Consider the following 21,126-nt stretch of genomic DNA (forward strand, 5'->3'; position numbering starts at 1 on the left):
ATTTTAAAAATAAAAATAAAATAACAAGTGGTGTACCACAAGGATCAGTGCTTGGTCCACTGTTATTCGATCTGTACATTAATGATATTGGGAAGGATTTGACAAGTGACAAGCAACATACAACTATTTGCTTATTATGCAAAGATGGTAGGATAATCAGGAATGCTGCTGATATGCAGTACTTGCAGAATGATTTGAATAGGCTAGAATTGTGGGCATGGGAAAATGGGTGTCAGTTCAATGTGAGTAAATGTAAAGTCATTCGCTTCGGCATGATTAGATATCCAATGTTGTATTATATTGGTAGAATTAGGCTAGAAGAAACTGGTGAGGCTAGGGATTTGGGCGTGTTAATAGATAGGAAGTTGAAGTTCAGGGACCATGTGGCAAAGATTGCAAATATAACTCAAAAGATAATTGCAATGCTGAAACGAATGTTCACATGTAAAGATAAGGATGTTATTTTGCCTCTTTACAAGGCCTTGATAAGAACTCACTTGGACTATAGTGCATAGGTCTGGTCTCCTAGTTTTCGTTGCGATTCTGATATAGTGGATGGAGAGTGTTAAAAATGATATCAGGGTGATATGTTTGAGACTTACAAACGTCTGAAAGGGTCATACAGGATTTCAATTGATGGAATTTTTCGATTTATGGTGGATGGAAAAAGGACGAGAGGGCATCCTTGGAAACTGAGAATGAAGGCCACCAAGAAGAGTATGAGGGCTTGATTTTTCTCTCAGAGGGTGGTGTGTTATTGGAATGTGGATTACCTTTGGATATTTTGAGTGCAAACAGTGTGAATGAATTCAAGAATAAGTATGATAGCTGGTGTGTGTAGTATGTGGCCTCCCTCGATGAGTCTCTGACTCCTTGGAGGTCTCTCTTAATAATAATAATACCTATTCACAAAAAAAGGAAGCAAAATGGACTGCAAAAATTACAGAACAGTAGCTTTAAAGAGTCATGTGAGAAAAGTACTTATGATGATATTAACAGAAAGAATAAGGAAACTAATGGAAGAAAATCTTGAAGACAAGCAGTCACGATTTAGAAGAGTACTGTGTGCCAAATACTAATGCTAAGATTAATTGTGGAGAAAGCTCTACATAAAAATAGATATATTTATATACCTGTCTTGTTGACTTTCAGAAAGCAATTGATAGTATTGATCAAAAAGTGGCATGGACTGTACTTGAATCTTATGGAGGGGACAAGAACATGATATGTCTCTTGTAGAACTTCAACGAAATTGCAGAGGTTGCTGTGAGAAACTGTGGAGAAATAGGAAGATGGTTCTGGTAACAAGAGGCACGAGACAAGGAGACCAAATATCCCCAAACATCTTTATCCTGCTTTTAGAAAGAACAATGGATGTCATAAAGGATATTAGAACCAGACCTACAAACTGGTATTGAGTGTCAAGGGTACAGTATTTTTTGTACCCTTGACAAAGTACAGGTATTTTTGTACTTGACAGAAATACTTGAAAAATACAAAAATATTAATCTCCTATCCTCTCTATCCTTCCTAAAGGATAGAGAGGATAGGAGAGGAGGGGGTGGGTGCTGCTAATGATATCAGATGATTTGAATTCAGTTAGATTTGAGACCTATGATTGTAGTACTACTACTAACAACATGTGGCTGGTGGATCGGTTGCTAGTGATGAAGAAATGCATCACCAAATAGAAAAGATGAGCGTGAAAAGAGTAATCATAATGGGAGACTTTAATTATCCAAATATTGATTGGGTAGCAGTAGAATCTCATGAGAAGAATGAAAATGCATTTATTGAGCTGTTGTGGGACAACTTCCTCAAGCAGCATGTGACAGAAGGAACTCGAGGGCAAAGAGTGTTAGATTTGATTATAGTGTCGGAAGGCATTTCAGTTAAAGACTAACTAACTATTCTGCCTCCAGTTGGTGACAATGATCATGCGGTACTCACTTGGGAAGTGGCTAAGTTATGAATGTTCCATTCAGAAAAGGTTACATGCTGAACTACAAAGCAGGAAATTATGACCAACTGAGGAGTTCAGTGGAAGGGATCAGTTGCTGGATGGAAAGAATATCGACAGGTGCATGGGAAGCATTTAAACAATACTTAAATAATGCGATATCAGAATGTGTCCTGAGAGTTCGAAGAATAAATGGACTAGGAGTCAAATGGATGTGTAATCTTATTAAGCAAGAGATTTGTAAGAAATGGACGATGTAGATAACATCCGTTATGAACGTTATAAGCAGCAGGCTAGAACAGTCACAACTGTTGTAAGGAAAGCAAAATCTGAGTATGAAAAGAAACTGGCTCTGCATGCTAAAGACAATCCACAAGATTCTTTCGATATGCTGCAAGTAAAAGAAAGAATGAATATGAAAGAATAACTCTTCTAAATCCAGATGGCATGAGGGTTACAGATGCAGAAGAGATTATTCAGTTAATTTGTGCCCATTTTCTTAAAAGCTATCAACCTGGTGAATGCAACATTGAGCTCACTGTTACCTCTTCACTTGATGAAGAAACACAGGTGTGTGAAGACGATTTATTAGAGCTGTTGCACAAATTGAATAAGAATTCAGCAATATGGACTGATGGAATATCAGCACGTGTGCTAAAAGTGTTCAGCTGAACTGGCAATTCCTTTGACTAGGCTGTTTAATATGAGTCTCAGAACAGGGAAGATTCCACAGGAATGGAAGGAATGTATAGTAATTCCATTGCACAAGGGTGGTGCAAAGACCGATGTACCCAACTATCTACCAATCAGTATCTCAAGAGTGGTGATTAAGATTTTGAAAAAATTGGTTAGGACTCACATTCCGAAATGTGTTGATAGAGAATATTTAAATTGGAGAAAATGGGTTTGAGTTACACAATATTAGCATGGATAAGAGGATGGCTGACTGATAGATATCAAAAAGTGGTATACGGGAAATCTGAGTCTGCAAGATTTAAGGTAACAAGTGATGTACCACACGGATCGGTGCTTTGTCCACTATTATTCAATCTGTACATTAATGATATCAGGAATGATTTGACAAGCAAACAACTATTTGCAGATGATGCAAAGATAGGTAGGGTAATCAGGAATGCTGCTGATATGCAGTCTTTGCAGAATGATTTGAATAGGCTGGAATTATGGGCATGGGAAAATGGGTGTCAGTTCAACGTGAGTAAATGTAAAGTTATTCACTTCGGCATGATTAGATATCTGATGTCTTATTATATTGGTGGAATTAGGCTAGAACTGATGAGGCTAGGGATCTTGGAGTGTTAATAGATAGGAAGTTAAAGTTCAGGAACCATGTGGCAAAAATTGCAAACACAACTCAAAATATTATTGCAATGCTGAAACGAACTTTCACATGTAAAGATAAGGATGTTATTTTGCCTCTTTACAAGGCCTTGATAAGGCCTCACTTGGACTATTGTGCTCAGATCTGGTCTTGTGGTTTCTGTTGTGATTCTGATATATTGGAGAGAGAGAGAGAGAGTACAAAGGAGAGTGCTAAAAATGATATCAGGATTGTGGAATACCGATTATGAAGACGAGAATTTGTAGACTACAGACAACAGGAGAAAGAGGAGTGATATGATTCAGACTTACAAACTTCTGAAAGGGTCATACAGGATTTCAATTTATGGAGTGTGGGGAAAGGATGAGACGGTATCCTTGGAAGCTGAGAATGAAAGCTGCTAAGAAGAGCGTGAGGGCTAGATTTTTCTCTCAGAGGATGGTGCATGATTGGAATGGATTGCTTTTGGATGTTGTGATTGCAAGCAGTGTGAATGAATTCAAGAATAACTGTGATAGCTGGTGTGTGTAGTATGTGGCCTCCCTCGATGAGTCTCTGACTCCCTGGAGGTCTCTCTTAATAATAATAATTATAAGGGGAATTTCAATTCAAGGTTCTAAGATTAAATAACTTGAAAGTTGCACATAACAGTCATTATTGAAGAAGATGATGAGGAATTAGAAAGAAGGACAGTGCTGAAGTTAAGTGAAGAAGGAAAGAGATATTGGCTGATAATGAACATCGATAAAGCAAAAGCAGCGATATCCGAAAAGAAGAAGATGAAAAAATAATTAAAGGTCAGAAAACAAGAGCTTGAAGAGGTTAAGAACTTCACATAACTAGGGAGCACCATAACACATGATTAGACTGTAAGAAAGAAATAAGATCCTGTATAACAAAAGTTAAAGTAAATATACAGGCATTGGACAAGATAGGAAAAGTAAATCAGGATTTACTTTTTCATAGCCTTCCCATAAAGCTGAGATTGCTGGAAATATGCATATTCACAAGTGCTCTCTATGGTTCTGAGTCATGGGTAATAGTCAAAGACTCTGTGAGACGAATAATGGCTTTTGAAAGAACATTATAGTAAGGTTTTTTGAATTGGATGGGTACAAAAGGTAACAAATGAAGAATTGTATCGCAAAGGAAATCTAATATAGAAAATTATTCAAAGGACACTGAAGTCTTTTGGACATATCTACAGAATGGATAACAGTAGAAAGATCAAAATCTTTATGCGTGATACAATAGACAGCATAAATAGAAGAGGACATCCAATGTGAGAGTGGGTAGATGATGTGAAAAAGTAGTATGGGAAGAGTTTGCAGGATTTCTGGCAGTGGACAGAAAAGAAGATGGTGAAACAGGCATTGGACATATGGGCAATGATAATGATATGCATACATAATAGTCAAGTGACATTAAAGTCAAGTTCGTCTTCTTTTATCTAAGGAATTTGAAAATAAGACAGACTGAGTGAATGAAAGAAAGAGTTTTCTTACTCCCTTTGGAGGAAAAAAAAGTTTTAGAGGATTTATATTATTTATATGATATGCATGTTTTCATTTATTTTGATTTACTCCTAATGACTAGTAGCTTATATGAGTTATCCCTATCTGTGTATCTGATGTAATGTGGATTTGCAGTATGTCGTATTTTTAATTATTTCAGAAAAAGAAATTATTTCTGTGTGTGTATATATATAGAAATAGGCAATGGCAATTTTCTTTTATTGTTTTTAATTATATCTATTTTGATTTGATTTTATAGATCATTCAAGGAGCAGGTCATCATGTTTATGCAGATATGCCAGATGAATTTAACAATCTTGTACAAAAAATTTGTGAAAAAGAAGATTCTGGGAATTTAAAGCTTAGTTTATCAAATCCATCATTAATAAACAGCAATGAACACATGGACAAAATTTCATCTGAAATTCTAAACAAAATGCACAATAATTTAAACGAACCTGTTGAAATTGGTGGACGACCAGTATTTTTCAGCAGTAATTCTTAAATTATGTACACTAATAAAAATTTATTTCTGTTTAATATGTTGATAAATTCTATTTTCAATATTAAAAAAAAATGCTCTTTATCTTATGATAATTATTAAAGCAGTTAATATAATACTTGTTGGAAACTCAGGGCAGCGGTTGATTTTTGCCTAGTTGTTCTTGTGATTGTATTCAATTTTCAGAGATTTATTTTCTGCTATATTAAAAAATCTTATCTTTGACTTTTGTCAAACAAAAGTGTTTGAGGTAAGATTATAACAAAAAAATAATTATAAACATAAACGAATACTATTTTTGATATTCTGTTTTTTTGTTTGTTTGTTTCTTTCCCATTCCTGCAATATAATGTGTATTTTGTTGGTTTTGATTACCAAAGATCTTGTTAAAATTTTCCTGTTAATGTAAGTATATATCATGAAAGTGCTTCATGTTTTAAAATTATTTATTATTTATTTTGTTTTAGTCTTCATGTAAGGAAATTAATAATGGGGAAATTGTTCTTAAGGTTTTAGATTTACAAGGTAGATAAGAAAACAATAGATATTTTAATTCCTACTGAAAAATATAGCAAAACAAAATGTTTCACTAGGTGTGTAGTATACTGACCATCTGTGAAAGGAACAGCTATGTAGACGTTGTGAAAGAAACCCTTTTTTTACTTATTCTTTTGTTGCCCTTGGCCATATGTTTTGCCTGGAACTGCTCGTTTTCACCTCTGTGATAACACTAACTTGAAAACATCGATTTTATTATTAAATGGTTTGATTTAATGTTAAATACTTTTTTTCATTCATTCTTGTGACTAAGGTAGAGGAGAATTTGAAGTCATGTGGACAAATAATCTCTATACACATGCTAAGGGAAGTGTACTATACGAGGTCCAGTGAATCCTGAACATTTATTGAACATCTTCAGTATAGTTTGATAGCTATTATTTTTCATCATATTGGTTACTTTAACTGTAGAAAACTTGAATGGCTTAGCCATTCTTGTGTAAGATTAATGTATACACTCATTTTTTTTATGGTGTGATAAACTGAATTGTTATTTATAAGAACAAAAAATGTGCTTGCATCATAAGTAATAATTATTTTGTATTGTTTAATGTTTTTAGGTGATGACATACGTTATATATGTATTTTCTGTTTGAGTTGGCTGTTTTCACAAATTATGCGAAGAGCATCTATCACCGAGCAAACTTTTTATATATCTGCCAATTTCACAGTTACCACTCCCATATTTTTCCCATGTAATTAGTAGTCTCTGGCATGTTATTCTCACATTTTAGATTTCAGACTGATTATGTTGCACTAAAAATTTTGCAATCCAGTCTGTGATTGGAAAACTCCAAATTAAAAAAAAATAAAAAATAAAAATACACACATGCACATATATAAATATTTTTTAAATCATCTTTCTCTGTCAGTTGAAATTTAATTTGATGTTACTCTGTTGTTTTGCCAGTAAGAAAATTATCCATTAATATAGTACATTAATATAATTAACATTTGTTGCTAGTATTTAGTTATTTATTTAGTGCTTATCCATACATTGACATTGCACCTATAGAGTATCATATCATATCATATCAAAACAGCTTTAATATAAATGTAGTTTAAAAAGTCTTGTCTAAGTCACTATAATCACTGTATTAAAAGGAAACTGTTATAGAATGTTTGTCATTGTTCTTTTATTTAAAAAAATACATCTTTCATGCATGTGTATACTAATCTCTCATTACCCAGGATGCAGATTATTCATGATTAGATTGAAAATAGTTGAAAATGATATCTAAATTTCACTTTCTTTTGTGAAATATTTTAATTCAGGATGCTCATGGCTTTTACCATGAGGGTAGTGTAACAGATTTTCAACACATGCCTTCATGATCTGCTATATATATATACACACAAATACCACCCTCTTATTTTCTATTAATATCCTAATAGCTTATTGTTGATTTGCTAGCATACACTGCTTTGTCGTTGTTTGTGCATAGTGTACTCAGTGCTATTGCATTTCTACACCTTGTTTCTTAGTTTGTACTGATGATGACATACAGTAAAATATTTTGTTTAACATAACCAGACAGTGGTGGAGTGGAATCTAGGATAAATCGGGGTGACTGGTGGAGTACCTCGAGGGTCTGTATTAGTGCTGCTACTTTTTCATTTGCATATTAATGATAGGGATGCTTCAGGGTCAAATCTATATAACTGAGAAGAGACCTCCACATGACCTTTAAAGGAATGCAGAGAACTGAACAGAACCTCTGACCTAATGTCCAGTCTTCCTTCTTGTGGTGCACCCTGTTAGGTATCTTCCTGTATACTGACACAAACGACAGTGGGCTGGCAATTGGATTTAGCCAACCAAATTGTATTCTTATTGTCTTAAACCACAGTGCAAAATGATGTACAACATGACAAAATTTCATGCCGGCTGGGGCATTGCCCGGTTAAACAAGGCCCCCATTGTCTTCACCAAGGAAACTGTGTGAACAGTGAAGAAATGGAACTAGCAGAAGAATTGGATAAATACCAGATCAGTATACTAGGAGTGACCGGAAAGAAAAAAACTAGTGATATCTTTCTAAGCAATAAATACAAAACTGTTATATTCAGGCAATTACAATCAGGAAAAAGGAGTAGCTATAATATTCAACAGTAAATATGAGGCTAATCTTCTTGAATGCCAGGTAATATCAAGTAGAGTGATGTGGGAAAATATCAGAATGGGGAACTGGACAATGAGACTTTTTTGTGCCTATGATCCCACAGAAGGCTCTACTGAGGTAGAAGTAAGGAATTTTTCAGGCTTTATAGAAAGCAACTGACACAATGAAAAAGGAAAAGTTAGTCCTTGTTGAGATCTAAATAGCAGAGTAGGAAATGATTGTCAGACATACAAAAATATTTTGGGAAAATTTGGAGAAAAGAGCAAAGCCAATAATAATGGCAAATATCTGTTGGATTTCTGCTCAGGACATGGACTGGTTATTACTAACACCATGCTCCAACATAAAAATGTGCACAAATTCACATGGAGAGAAGAGGCAAGGAATAAGAAAGGTCTCATAGACTATGTTATTGTTGATAATGATGTTTTCTCCCTGGTGCAGGATACCAGAGTATACAGAGGATTTGAAATTAGAAGTGATCACTATTTAGTCTTGAGCAGGATAAAATTGAATTTCATATTGAAAAGAATGACATGTAAGAAAGTTTTAAAGCGAATAAAAGTTGAGCAGCTCCCAGATGTGAACTGTAGACTAAAATACACAAAGATTATTGAAGAAAAAATGAAAGAGTTTGAGAACAGTAACCAAACCTTGGAGATTCAGTGGCAAGCCATGAAGAAAACACTGATTAATTCAGCTAGAGAGGCATATGGTGAGGTTGTCTGCAAGGATAGAAAAATCAGAACTCCATGGTGGACACAGGCAGTGAAAGAAAAGAAGAAAGCATATTGAGAGTTCCTGGAAAATAACTCAGCCTGTGCTCTTAGAGAATACTGAGACAAATGTAAGAAAGGTAAACAATGTGTAAAACTAGCTAAACAAAAGTCATGGGAAGACTTTGGTAAGAACATAGAAAATAAATAGAAAAGGCAGCAAGATATTCTGGAGATTGTTGAAGATGCTCAGAAATGGAGGAAAGAGTGCTGTAAAAGGAATTAGAGATGATAAAGGTGACATGAAAACAGGAGAATAAGATATCCTTAAAGTGCGGAATAATTACTTTGAAAAATTGTTCAGTGAAACAAGCAACGACAGCACAGTGGTTTAAAAAAAAAAACACTCAACAGGCATGCAATCAGGAATACATATCCATACTTGAAGCCATCAAAAGCCAGAAATGTGGAAAGACAACAGCTGGAGTAGATGACATTTGACCTGAAATGCTCAAGTATGGAAGTATTAAAGTCTTACAGTGGCTGCACTGCATAGTTCAGAAGGCCTGGACGAGGGACGAATCAGAGCTCTACTCCAATCATCTGGAGCTCTACTCCAGATGATTGGAGTAGAGCTCTCATAGTACCCATATATAAAAAGGGAAATAAAACAATGTGAGAATTACAGGGGAATTTCCCTACTGAGTGTTCCTGGTAAGATTTATGCAAGTATACTTGAGAAACGGTTGAGAAGAATTGTGGAAGAAAAGCTTGGTGAAGAACAAGCTGGATTTAGACCAAAAAGAGGCTGTCATGGATCAGATCTTCACGTTACGAGAGATAGTTGAGAAATCGGAATATAACAAAGATCTGTATTTAAGTTTTGTAGATCTGCAAAAGGAATATGACAAGAGAAAAGCTATTGAAAACACTAAAGTTGAATGATATCAATTGGACATTATATATCAAACAATACTTAGTCTTTATTGAGTTGTAAGTCAGTAGTTATAATTGACGGAAGTTCAGGAAGATAGTTTGATGTTAAATCTGGTGTCAGACAAGGATGTACATTATGAATGAAAGTGATATTAAACTGATATAAAAATTGGAAATGTTAATCTCAGCTCTACTTTATTAAGATGATGATATACTTTTAAATAAATCCAGTACAAGTCTGCAAGATTCCCTGACTAAATGTTAATCTCAGCTCTACTTTATTAAGATGATGATATACTTTTAAATAAATCCAGTACAAGTCTGCAAGATTCCCTGACTAAATTGAATAATTGCTGCTGTAATAGATTTGTTACAACAATCAACAGTAAAATAGAATATCGACTGCATTCTGAATGGAGAACCTATTGGAACAAGTAAAATATTTCAGTTGCTTATTCATAGTTTTTAATCATCATCAAATTCCTGCCATGTACCCTCAAAGGGGTGTACAGGATATGACAGTACTACATGAAAAAATTACATCATTACTAACTTCCTATCTACAATTTTCCTCCAAATCAGTCTGTTACTTGTCAAGACTCCAACATTATCAGATCTTATATTTCTATCGTCTAAGGCACTTTGTACCGTATCAATCCACCTATATCTTGGTCTTCTTCTGGGTCGTTTTCCTGCCAACTGGGCAGAGAACACTTGTTTTGCTAATCTTTCCTCTCCCATTCTATTTAAGTGACCATACCACCTGAGATTAGCTCTGCTAACGCATTCCTGGATGCTGACAATGTCAAGTTCTTTCCTAATATCCTCATTTTTAATATGATATTGCCATTGATGCCATCTGTTCACGCCTCTAATCTTTCTCAGGACTCTCATATCTGCGGTCTCTAGTATTTGGTCAAGTGTTTTACTTCTGACCCAGCTCTCAGATCCATAAGTTAAAACTGGTTTGAACACTGTCTTGTATACAGCTAATTTAGTGTTCTGACTAATTTCTTTCTTATTCCATATGAATTTATTCAATTGACTTCCCACCATACCAGCTTTGCTGATTCTGTTGTCTATTTCTATATTTAATTTACCATCTTCAGTAAAAATCGTGTCTAAGTAGCTGAAATGTTTTACTTGTTCCACGGGTTCTCCATTCACAACACAGTTGACATTTTCAATGATTCTGCCTCTTTTCATTGTCTTTGTCTTTTTATATTGACCTTCATACCATATCTATTACAACAGCTATTCAATTTAGTCAGAGAATCTTGCAGACTTGTAGCGGATTTATTTAGCAGTATAACATCATCCGCATAAAGCAAAGAGCTGACATTAACATCTCCAATTTTGATATCAGGTTTAATACCACATTCCTTCATAATGTGATCCGTATAGATAATGAATAACAGAGGGGATAATGTACATCCTTGTCTCACACAAGATTTAACATTAAACCATCTTCCTGTACTTCCTTCAATTCTAACTGCTGACTTACAACTCAAATAAAGACTAAGTATTGCTTGATGTAATGCACCATTGACACTATATAACTGCAGCGTATTGAATAGCTTCTCTCTTGGCACCTTGTCATATGCCTTTTCCAAATCGACAAAACTTAAATACAGATCTTTGTTATATTCCCATGCTTTTTCGACTATTTGTCGTAAAGTGAAGATCTGATCCTGACAGCCTCTATATGGCCTGAATCCAGCTTGATGTTCACCAAGCTTTTCTTCCACAATTCTTCTCAACCGTTTCTCAAGTATACTTGCATAGATCTTGCCAGGAACTCAGTAGGGAAATACCTCTGTAATTTTCACATTCAGTTTTATTTCCCTTCTTATATATGGGTACTATGAGAGCTCTACTCCAATATTGGGGAATTCGTCCCTCTGTCCAGGCTTTCTGAACTATGCAGTGCAGCCACTGTATGACTTTAATACCACCATACTTCAGCATTTCTGGTCGAATATCATCAACTCCTGCTGCCTTTCCACATTTCAAGCCTTTGATGGCTATTTCTACTTCAAGTATGAATATGTATTCCTGACTGCATGCCTGGTCAGTGTTTTTTTATCACTGTGCTGTCATCACTGCTTGTTTCATTTAGCATTTTTTCAAAGTAATTACCCCATACTTCAAGGATATCTTTTTCTCCTGTTTTCATGTCACCTTTATCATCTCTAACTCCTTTTACAGCACTCTTTCCTCCATTTCTAAGCTTCAACAACCTCCAGAATATTTTGCCACCTTCTTGATATTTATTTTCTATATTCTTGCCAAAGTCCTCCCATGACTTTTGTTTAGCTAGTTTTACCCACTGTTTAGCTTTCTTACATTTGTCTCTGTATTCTGTAAGAATCAAAGCTGACTTATTTGCCACGAACTTTTGATATGCTTTCTTCTTTTCCTTCACTGCCTCTTTAACTTCCTGTGTCCACCATGGAGTTCTGGTTTTTTTATCCTTGCACACAACCTCACCACATGCCTCTCTGGCAGAATCAATCAATGTTTTCTTCAGAGTTTGCCACTGAATCTCCAAGGTTTGATTCCTTTCTCAAATTCTTTCATTTTCTTTTCAATAATCTTTCTGTATTTTAGTCTACAGTTCACATCTGAGAGCTGCTCAACTTTTATTCGCTTTAAAACTTTCTTACATGTTATTCTTTTCAATATGAAATTCAATTTTATCTTGCTCAAGACTAAATAGTGATCACTTCCAATTTCAAATCCTCTGTACACTCTGGTGTCCTGCACCAGGGAGAAAACATCACTATCAACAATAACATAGTCAATGAGATTTTTCTTATTCCTAACCTCTTCTCTCCATGTGAATTTGTGCACATTTTTATGTTGGAACATGGTGTTAGTAATAACCAGTCCATGTCCTGAGCAGAAATCCAACAGATATATGCCATTATTATTAGCTTTGCTCTTTTCTCCAAATTTTCCCAAAATATTTTTGTATGTCTCACAATGATTTCCTACTCTGCTATTTAGATCCCCAACAAGGACCAACGTGTCCTTTTTCATTGTGTCAGTGGCTTTTTCTAAAGCCTCAAAATATTCCTCCACTTCTACCTTAGTAGAACCTTCTGTGGGACCATAGGCACAAATTAGTCTCATTGTCCAGTTCCCCATTCTCATATTTGCCCACATTACTCTACTTGAGACTGACTGCCATTCAAAAAGATTAGCCTCGTATTTTGTGTTGAATACTATGGCTACTCCTTTTCCTTGATTGTCATTGCCTGAATATAACATTTTGTATTTATTGCTCAGAAAGATCTCATCTGTTTTTGTCTTTTTTGTTTCAGTCACCCCTATTATGTCGATGTGGTACTTATCTAATTCCTCAGCTAGCTCCATTTCTTTGCCATTCAGGCTTCTTACATTGATAGTACCGATCTTTAACTTTGGTGATGTTGAGTTGGGGTTTGTTTTCAGATTTGTTCCAGTAGCTGACTTTTCGCTGTTCGCCCTGGTTCCCTGGCGAAAACAACGGGGGCCTTGTTTAACCGGGCGACGCCCCAGCCGGCATGAAATTTTGTCATTTTGTACCATCATTTTTATTTTGGTTTAACCAATAAGAATACAATTTGGTCGGCTAAATCCCAAATTGCCAGCCCATCCTCGTTCGTTCAGTATCCAAGTAGATACCCAACAGGGTGCACCACGAGAAGGTGAGGATTGGACATTAGGTCAGAAGCCCTGGTCGGTTCTCCGCATTCCTTTAAAAGCTATGTGGAGGTCTCCTCTCAGTTATACAGCTTTGACCCTTAAGCACCCCATTGTTTTTACTGAAGATGGCAAATTAAATAAGTCAACAGATAGCAGAATTAGCAAAGCCAATGTGGTAGGAAGTCAACGAAATAAATTTATTTATATGGCATATAAAGGAACTTTCCAGACCAAGAAGTTAAAACTAAATTTCTTTAGTTATCAAAGCAGCATATGCTTTGGGGTTGAAATTCTGATATTCAAGCAATACAGCTTCAAAAATCCATAAAATACTGCATACCAATCACTCATATGCAGACCTCTGGAAAACCTGGTTTTATCTCCTACTATAAGCGCAATTGGAAGAACGACGGTACATTGCACCCTTCGATTGTAATAGGCCTACGTTTGATTCTCGTCGCGACGGGAGGAATCTTTATCTGGACGATTATAATCAAAGGTGAGGTAGCAGGGTTTTTCATCCTGCATACAGACAAATCGGCCCTTCAGAATACACGCAATTTACAGGCAAAAATACTAGTTGTGGTGATTTTGGAGGTGGGCGGTAGATGGCGTTGATGGAGATGATTCGGTAGTGGTTGAGACAGTTGTAGGTATCCCCTGGCGATGAGTCTTCGGATTCCTTGGAGGTAACAGGAATAATAATTATAATATTTGGAATATATGATTATAACGATTGTGTTAGGGTTAGGCACCACGAGATGGCGGCACATTTGAGCCGTCTCTCTTCACTGCGTACCGCTTAATTAGTGATAGCCTTGGGCCATCTGTCTCTGATTGGGTACCAGTGGAGATTGAACTGCCCACTCAGTCTCCAAAAGTTAGATAGGGCTAAATGGCCTCGCCTACTCCCGTATATACGGGAATAAAAAGGCGTTAGCTGATTTTTTTTTTTTGATTATAACGATGAAAGAGCTGAATATTACTGAATGAATATGCCAAAATGCTGGCACAGACCTTTCCATTAATAACAGCAAAACGTTGTATAAGGAAATTTCTAACCTCTTCCACATTGAGTACTAACAATAACACTCAATTCCAGGAATACTTTAACATGAGTGATCTTGATGGGGATACAAAACAAACAGGTATACGTTCTTTAGGAAAGTTAAAAATGCATGAAATTCGCTTTTCAACTGAGTTTTTTTTTTTTTTTGAAAAAGTGCAGACATAATTCCTGCTTTTCTGAAAATCAAAGAAAATGCACACTACAAAAGCAAGAAGTAAATATTGTCAATAAGTTACTACCAAATAAAAGCATATACATGGACATTGCAAAAAAAAAACATCAGAGAGTTTGTAACTTATAAATGAAATAGCTAACAATTTGGCTAAGTTGTCCTGTTAACATCCATAGCACTAGACTGCTCGAAGAAAGACTGTTCTGAACTCAATTCTAGTCACTGACTAGAACAATTTTTCTAAACCCCTCTTTGATTGGTTCCCAGGTTAATATATCTGGCACATGCAAGTACGGTTTTTCTCCTGCAACTATGCTTTTTAATTCTAGAACCTTGCACTATTTCAGATAATATAATAATATATAGTGTTAAGGTTAGGGATCACGAGATGGCAGCAGTTGTCTGCTGCAATCTTATCCCATGATGCCAATTAAAAATCACCACTGATGTTCTTGGGTAAAGTTATTGTGATTGGCTATAGGCAGAATTGGCTTCCAAACCCCCCCACCTCAAGTTTCCAAAATTTAAGTTAGGATGAATAAAAAGGGTTAGAAGATTTTATTGTTAAAATTTTTAATTTTGCAAAACAACTTAAAAAAAAAAAGAGTAGGACTTAGTAAATATATCTAAATCAAGTAATTATTTATTTTTTTAGGTTGAATTAAGTTAAATATGCTTTAATCTATTAAACTAAAATTTATTAATCTATTCTCATAACTGCTTATTTCCCAAGGAACACAATCATGGATTGCATAAATAATTGCAACACAACCAATGTTTCATTAACTTTTGGTTCACCATTTTCATCACCCACTATGAGTCCACTAACCTGCTTATTAGAAGTATAAAGCAGAAGTGGATCAAAAATTGCGTGGTTCTCAAGAAGAGGAACTAGATTGTCTAAGCAATAGAAGTGATGTATTATAGGCTTATTATTATTATTATTATTTGACACCTCCATGGAGTCCAAAGACTCATCGACAGAGGGCACCTGCTCTACAACTGTCTCCACAATTTAATCCATTAAATGACCACAACTACACTAACGCCATCTACCGTCGACCATCACTAGTATTTCCAAAGACAATCACAAACATCCATGCCCACGGCAGGATTCGAATCCACAGCCTTTTGGCTGGAAAGCAGATAAACTAACCACTCAGTCAGCCAGGCTTACATGCTTTATTAGAGAGAGATTTACATTAAAATCCTTCTTGTTACTATTTCTTAAAATTTACGTAAGTATTCTGAATATATATCGTACTCTCATTTACATAATATTTAAAAAAAAATCTTAGATGCTTTTGTAACAGAGCAGTTGAACGCATCTATTGGTAAGCAACTTCACCTTACATTGCATGTTCAACCAGTTTTTTGTTCTGTTTCCTAAGCCTTGTACCATGTGTTTGCATGGCTGTTCTTTAGCATGAATAATGTGAGATCACAATTGCAGACCTGTAGTGCATTAGTACAATGAAAGGGCTAAGAGTTTTTAATATATATTTTTTAATTTTTTACATAAAGATTCCTCACGTCAAAGACGGGATCCGAACCTGGGTCTCTTTCGAACCAAAGGTTTCCAGCCACTTTGGGCCTCCCATAAGTAGACAGTGGTCTCACAATGGGTAATGAAATTAGATGCATCTTCCACTTGAAAATAATCAGTGCCCCCCAGTGGAATTACAACCTGTAGCCTGTTGGTTGGAGAGAGAGGGACAGTGGTCATGCTAACCACTCATTCAACCAGAAATATTCAATGTTTACACATGGAATTATTTAACAACTCAAAAAACAAGTACAAATGATCGCAGTTCACTTTTCATTTTGTTGGGTTCATTTAATAATGATAGAATATTAATCGGTGCTGCGATAATATGAATCAGTGGTGAAATGAAGACGATTGTTAAATCTTCAAGAATTATGCCAGCCGGTTGTTAAGCTGCCCGTCCTTCAATCTGCAATGTTAACCATTCATGAACAATAAGTTTGTGTATGTGGTTCGCATGGCTGTTCCAACTTCCAAGGCTATTTTAAGTACCTCCTTAGCGCAATTTGAAGAACGATGGCACGAGTACATGCGCCCTTCGATTGCAAAAGGCCTAAGTTCGATTCTCGTCGTCACGAGAGGAATCCTTATATATATATGGGTCGTTTTCAATTGAAGATAAGTTAGCCAATCTCATACGAAGGCGGCAGAGTTTTTTTTTCCTCACGAAAAGTCGGTGTTTGTTATCTTGCGTATACGTGCAAATCGCCATGAGAACACATGCACTTTACAGAGCAGAAAATATACTAGCGGTGGTGGTGGTGGACAGTAGATGGCGTTGTGGCTAGATGATGGTAGTGACGTTCTGTGTAGTTGGTGAATTAAATGGCAGAGACGAGAGTTGTAGAGTAGAGTGCTGTCCTTCGATGAGTCCTTGAACTTCAAAGAAAAATTCTTTAGAAGGCCCAAAACTCTTTCTCTCTGTTTCGATTAATTTTCATTGTAAACATAATCCAGTGTGTAAGAACATGACTCATGCATAGCAATCTAATAGCTGTGATGACTGGATTTGTTTTCCTCTGTGCATATTATGAAATAGTATATTTCTTTAGACAAAGATTTTAAGATGATCTAACCCTTAAGTCATCCACTAAACATAAAACCAAACTACTTCAAGTCTGATCTTTGATAAGCCGGGTAGCTGTATCATAATTTATGATTATCTCTCACCTAAAGACATTTACAAATATTTGTGCTATCATGGGTGTGTGGGTGGGTGTTTTATTAACACTTGGATACTGTTGATCAATGAACTGAATGCTTTCTGAAGCAACTATACCCTGAGGTGCTTCTTATCATGTGGCTTCACCACTGAGTAATTCAAACTGATTGATGGATACTAACCAAGTCTGTGCGATATCGGTCTTTAAGAAAATGTAACCGAATAGCAAGAATAAAGGCCAACATGCTATCTGGCCTTTAACAAATGTTTTCTGGAAGGAAATTGAAAAAATCTAGAACTAGAAGGAAGATGCGATAGTCGTCTTCACTGTTTATGGCAAATTGTTGTTTAGAGTAAACTTTTGATATCCTTTAATAAAACATTTTAATGAGTCCAATATTTTTTTTCTATAGCTGTTTACATTTCATTGTTTTCATTGGATTTTTTTCTCCCAATTTTGGATACGGATAACGACTCTCTTGATATTTTTAAGTTGAAATGTAATGACTGATCACCTTTCTCTTGTATGCCGAAAAAGATCAAATATTAATGCTCTGAAAGATATCACAGACCAAGTGACACACACAGGAATCTAGAAATTGTTAGAATCCTATATGCGTGGGGCGGCTCGTGCATAGGCGCCGCGGAACTGCAGCATCCCCAATTTTTCTCGATATATAAATATATTTATTAATTTATTTATATTTGCTTGTAATAATTAATTTGCTCATCAACAATCCTATACAATTCTCTTATTTTGTATAAAAAATAATAAAAATCCATCTTGTAGCACTTAGGAGGGCGCTATCAGCACTGTGTTTACCACAGTGTCATATTGCTACGCGCGCAAGCATATGCACGTCATAGTGAGATGCGAGCTATTAGTGTAATGCGGCACTGCCTGTCGCGCAGTTCTACTGTTGTTTATATGCAGTTTGCACTAGTAGTAGATTGTTAGTAGTTAGGGGTATAGTCGGGTCAGGGCGACGCCCTGGTAATTTTTAAAAAGTATCAAAATTTTTTAAAAATCATTATAATAAATTAAGAATTATAATAATGAGACATATAATGCATTTTCAGTTTTCGGTCAAAAAATAACAGTTTGCCGCTCTTGTCATTTTCGTTTCAGAAAACAAGGCAATCTTTCTTCCATATGGTCGTCGCAATAATAATAATAATAATAATAATAATAATGCCGCATAGTCCTAAAAGTAGTGCTTATCGTGTTTACTCCGTCTCTTTAAATATTTGGACATTGCAATTAAAGACATAATATTTGTTATAGTTTTTATTTTAAAACATTATTTGGGTTATGATAAAGGATTTTATTTTTAAGTAATTTTGAATTATACCAAACTGTATAATTTTATCGATAATAAACAATATTTTTTCATGTTTAATTTTTTTTTTAATTTTCAACATAATTTTGATATTTTATCCAAACACGTATACACTGTACTTACATTGTATATATTTCGAAAGTTGCAGCACCCCCCACGATTTCAAGCCACGAGCCGCCACTGTGCGTGTCACTTAACTGCTAGCAGTACATGAAAACCACTTTAAAGAACAATAACCAACCATATAAATTCCAAAATATCTCTGAAAAGATTGTTGATGGCTTTTCAGAGATATTTTAGACCTTTCTATTGATAAGAAACTGGGAACTATCTCTCATCTGAAAGTGAAGGTAAGCCTCTCATGATTTCTAAACTGGTTAAACTGATCTTGATAACGCTTATTGATTTACGATATATACATTTACGAATTATACAATAGCATTTTTTTTTTAATCTGGAGTGGAGTTGCACAGGAGATACACACAATATTAGTTTTTTGTGTTGTTTTAGCTGGATGCGACTCTCAATCAAGTTGAGACCAGTTAATTGGTTGTGTTCTCTTGCCAATCTGCCTATTTTGCAACGAAATATTTTAAACCTTACCATCTCCAAATGAAACCAAATCACTTACTTTCATTTGAAGAGTCATTTTGTGATCCTTATAGCCCATGACGAAATTCGAATTTAGGACTTTAGAATTAAAGAACATCGCCGTTACTTACCAAGATACACCGGATCCCTAGTTAGAAAGTAGCAGTAAGCACACTTCTGCCACCTGCCGGGAAAATATTAAAAAAAAACATTAATAAATCATCATCCCTTGAAAATGTCTGCAAAAAAATTTCGATTTTTTTCTAGTAAATAAAAAATGATTGGAATTAATATCAGATGCAGGCGCATTCAGTTATCATAACTACAATTATATATATACAGGGTGTTCGGGATAAATTTGACATATTTATAATTAATTATATTTTTCCGTAAGTTATATGTATTAACACACACTTCTCTTCATTTAAAAGTTTGGACCCTTCTTCATTCATATACAAGATGTCAGAAAGGATGGATAGCTGGAACCCACCTGAATCATGGAAGAGAATAACTTGTATCATGATGATTCGTGCCCGCCATCAAAATAAGGATATTACGACTGCTGTCCAATGCTCCCTGAATACAGTAAAAACAATCAGGCATGAACTAGAGACTTGCAATGGTGACTACGAGGATGTAGCAAGAAGAAAGATCCCTAGCAGACGATCTGATTGCGTTCGTACAGCAGAATTCCTCGCAAATCTGCAGGAACAGGTGTTGAAGAACCCTGGCATTGGAATTCGGGCTTTGTTCGTGGAGTTGCTAACTGTAGTCAAGCCCTGGATAACAAGGGTAGTCAATGGTAGGCCGTATGTATGACAGCAGGATTCGGCCCCTTGCCACACCTCTGGGAAAAGTCAAAAATGGTTGTCTGAAAATTTCTACGACTTCACCAGTCCAAATGTTTGGCCTCCAAACTCCCCAGACCTTAACCCCATGGATTATTTTGTATGGGGCGCAGTTGAAAAAGACACCAATCGCACTTCCAGTAATACAAAAGCCCAGTTAATGGATAAAAGTAAAACAGTTTTTGCGGCCCTTCCCAGGGAGACTGTAGCATCAGCTTGTTCGAGGTTCCGAAGCAGAATTGAAGCTGTGATCGATGCTAATGGTGGTTATTTTGAGTAAATCTTGTTGATAGTATTGTAATTAACTCTGCCTGTAATTTTTTTTGTCAATTCATTAAATTTAATAGATACAAAGAAGATTTTCTTTTTCCTTACGAAACTGTCAAATTTATCCCGAACACCCTGTATATATATATATATTAGGATAACCAAGCAATTTTATATGCTTGGTTATTTTAGCACCTAATCCCAAGTATGCAAACAATTAAGTTTGCGCCTGAAACAAAGTTCAAGTCTAAAGATGGTACAACACCAGGGCAACTCATTGTAAATTTATATATATATAAATTTACAACTCATTGTAAATTTATATATATATATATATATATATATATATATATAATTTATTATTACAATTTATTATTACAATATATATATATATATATATATATATATATATTGTAATCCTTCAACTTCAGACAATCAACCGAAGAATCCTCACTATTTCAGATAATAATACATTGCATTGTGGTTAGGGACCACGAGATGGCGACACTTGTCTGAAGTACAATGATTTTAAACGCATCCTGTGGATGCGTTTAACCACGCTACCGGCCGAGACGTCTATAGATGTGAAAGTCATCATGGATGAGAAGTGCATATTAAAATTCTAATACCTTTGATATTACATTGAAATATATGATGGATACGAAGCGTATGAGGTCGTATTTGATCCATAATGGTCGGTAAGATGCTTAAATTAATCGATGGTTAGGGTGAAAATTAAGTATCCATTAGTTATGAAAGTCAGTTTGAGCTAAACTGGCCTCGCCTACTCCCT

At 35.4% G+C, this 21,126-nt stretch overlaps 1 protein-coding gene across 5 annotated transcripts in view; it reads left to right on the top strand.

Moving 5' to 3' along the window:
• LOC150097035 ((Lyso)-N-acylphosphatidylethanolamine lipase-like) overlaps nucleotides 1-6,996 on the top strand; it is a 111,355-nt gene extending 104,359 nt beyond the window's left edge. For all 5 annotated transcript variants that reach the window (XM_090407821.1, XM_090407823.1, XM_090407820.1 and 2 more), the window contains one exon: nucleotides 5,073-6,996. In XM_090407821.1, coding sequence (XP_090263947.1) covers nucleotides 5,073-5,318 — 246 coding nt within the window. In that variant the 3' untranslated portion in view covers nucleotides 5,319-6,996. The remainder of the gene's footprint in view (nucleotides 1-5,072) is intronic.
• The last annotated feature ends 14,130 nt before the right edge of the window (nucleotides 6,997-21,126 follow it).

The sequence above is a fragment of the Typopeltis vanoorti genome, chromosome 18 (assembly GCF_054136105.1).
Source record: "Typopeltis vanoorti isolate ZY-2024b chromosome 18, IOZ_Tvanoo_1.0, whole genome shotgun sequence".
Lineage (NCBI taxonomy): Eukaryota > Metazoa > Arthropoda > Arachnida > Uropygi > Thelyphonidae > Typopeltis > Typopeltis vanoorti.